This window comes from Guillardia theta, assembly GCF_000315625.1.
Source record: "Guillardia theta CCMP2712 unplaced genomic scaffold GUITHscaffold_8, whole genome shotgun sequence".
NCBI classification, from domain to species: domain Eukaryota; class Cryptophyceae; order Pyrenomonadales; family Geminigeraceae; genus Guillardia; species Guillardia theta.
The window spans coordinates 188061-189749 of NW_005434666.1; the positions used below are offsets into that span (position 1 = coordinate 188061).

The 1689-nt window shown below is 56.5% G+C and overlaps 1 protein-coding gene across 1 annotated transcript in view; it reads left to right on the forward strand.

The window, feature by feature from the left end:
• The window catches only part of GUITHDRAFT_133542 (hypothetical protein), a gene marked incomplete at both ends in the record, with an annotated part of 3927 nt that extends 2366 nt beyond the window's left edge, over window positions 1-1561 (forward strand). The window contains 7 exons of the mRNA XM_005839377.1: window positions 50-139; window positions 402-482; window positions 682-744; window positions 919-994; window positions 1046-1076; window positions 1241-1295; window positions 1511-1561. Coding sequence (XP_005839434.1) covers window positions 50-139; window positions 402-482; window positions 682-744; window positions 919-994; window positions 1046-1076; window positions 1241-1295; window positions 1511-1561 — 447 coding nt within the window. The remainder of the gene's footprint in view (window positions 1-49; window positions 140-401; window positions 483-681; window positions 745-918; window positions 995-1045; window positions 1077-1240; window positions 1296-1510) is intronic.
• Between the last annotated feature and the right edge of the window lie 128 nt (window positions 1562-1689).

Sequence of the window (1689 nt, forward strand, 5' to 3'; positions counted from 1 at the left end):
GGAGGAGGGGAGCGAGAGGATTATTTCCTTGTTTTCATTGGACTGGTAGGTGCGGGATGATCTTGGGGCCTTTGAAGGAACTCGATACGGCAAGAGTCGACCGGAGGGCGTGGGAAGGGAGGACGCGGCTGTGAAGGAGGTGAGAGGGAGCGGACTGGTGAGGAGGACGAGAAAGTCCAGAGGATGAGGGCAAGCTGATGGGGACGAGTGATAGGCGAGAGGTGGGGGTCAGGTGGAGTAGGAGAGCAGAGAGAGGAGAGGAGGGGAGAGAAAAGAAGGAGATGAGAAGGGAAAGGATGGGGGAGAGGAGGGGAGAGGAGGGGAGGGGAGCGGAGGGGAGGGGAAACGGAGGCGGAGGGGGGGGGGTTGGTAGGCGTCCGTCGCAAAATCATTTTGTGCAGTTGTGGAAGGAAAACAATGCCTTGAGAGAAACGATGCAGAAAGTGGAGAGTCAGCGAGCAAGCGGAGAGAATGCGGTTGAGGTATCCTGCTGCTGCTGCTGCTGCTCCTCCTCCTCCTCCTCCTCCTCCTCTTCCTCCTCTTCCTCCCCCCGGTTCCCCAACTCCCCCTTCCGTCCTCCTCTCCTCCCTGCTCGCCCTTTTCATGGTCTACTTCTCCCCTGTCTTTCTGTTCTTCGTTTCCTCGTGAGCGCTTCTATTCGCTTCAGTCATGCTGTCGCAGAGCTCCAGCGCTACAAAAGACGATCAGGACAAGTATCTCATCGCCACCATTGTGACTGCTTCAGTGAGTCAGCGGAAGAGAGGAAGGAAGATGGGGTCTTGTAGAGGAGGACGAGGAGGAGGACGAGGAGGAGGACGAGGAGGAGGACGAGGAGAACGAGGACAAGGACGGGGATGGGGACAAGGAGGAGGAGGAGCAGGAGGTGGCGGGGGACGGGGAACTGAATGAGCTTTACAGCTGGGGAGGGCCGAGAAGGATTTGTCAATCGCCAGGAGGATGGAAATGAGCAACTTGAGGACGCCGGAAGCGCTAGGTAGCGACTGCTCTCTTCCTTCCAGCTCTACTTGACCTCCCCTTGCAACAGGCGAGCTGGCAAGGACGACAGCAGATAGCTTGTGAGCATCTGACTGCTCCTGCTCCTGCTTCTGCTTCTGCTTCTGCTCTTGCACCTGCTCCTGATCCTGCTGATCTCGTCACCTCTTCCCTCCTTCTTTCCCCCAGCACCTCTTCTTCGTCTCCTCCTCCTCGTTCGCTGCAGAGAGGGCTGATAGAGGAACAGGTTGTCGCTGGAGCTTCTGTGGGCACCTGAGAACGGGGAAAGATGGCTGACCAAGGTAAGAGCAGTGGATTAGGCGCAAGCTTGACAAGCTGTCAGGATGAAGTCTTGAAGAGTATGAACATCCGACGATCGCGAGTACGAGGAGGAGGAGAGAGAAGAGGGGAGGAGAGAGAAGGGGAGGAAGAGAGGAGAGAGAAGGGGAGGGGAAGGGAGGAGGGAAGAGAAGAGGGAAGCAGGGATAGGATTTCGAGGAAGCTCACTATGCTGCAGGGATACGCGTCTATTCAAAGTCTGGACTTGTACGGGAAAGTTTTATGGTGAGAGAAACGGCAGAGGGAGAAAACCAAATTAAATGATGTCATGAACCGATATAAGGGAGGGAGGGAGGGTGGGAGGGAGGGATGGATGGATGGATGGATGGATGGATGGATGGATGGATGGAGGGATGG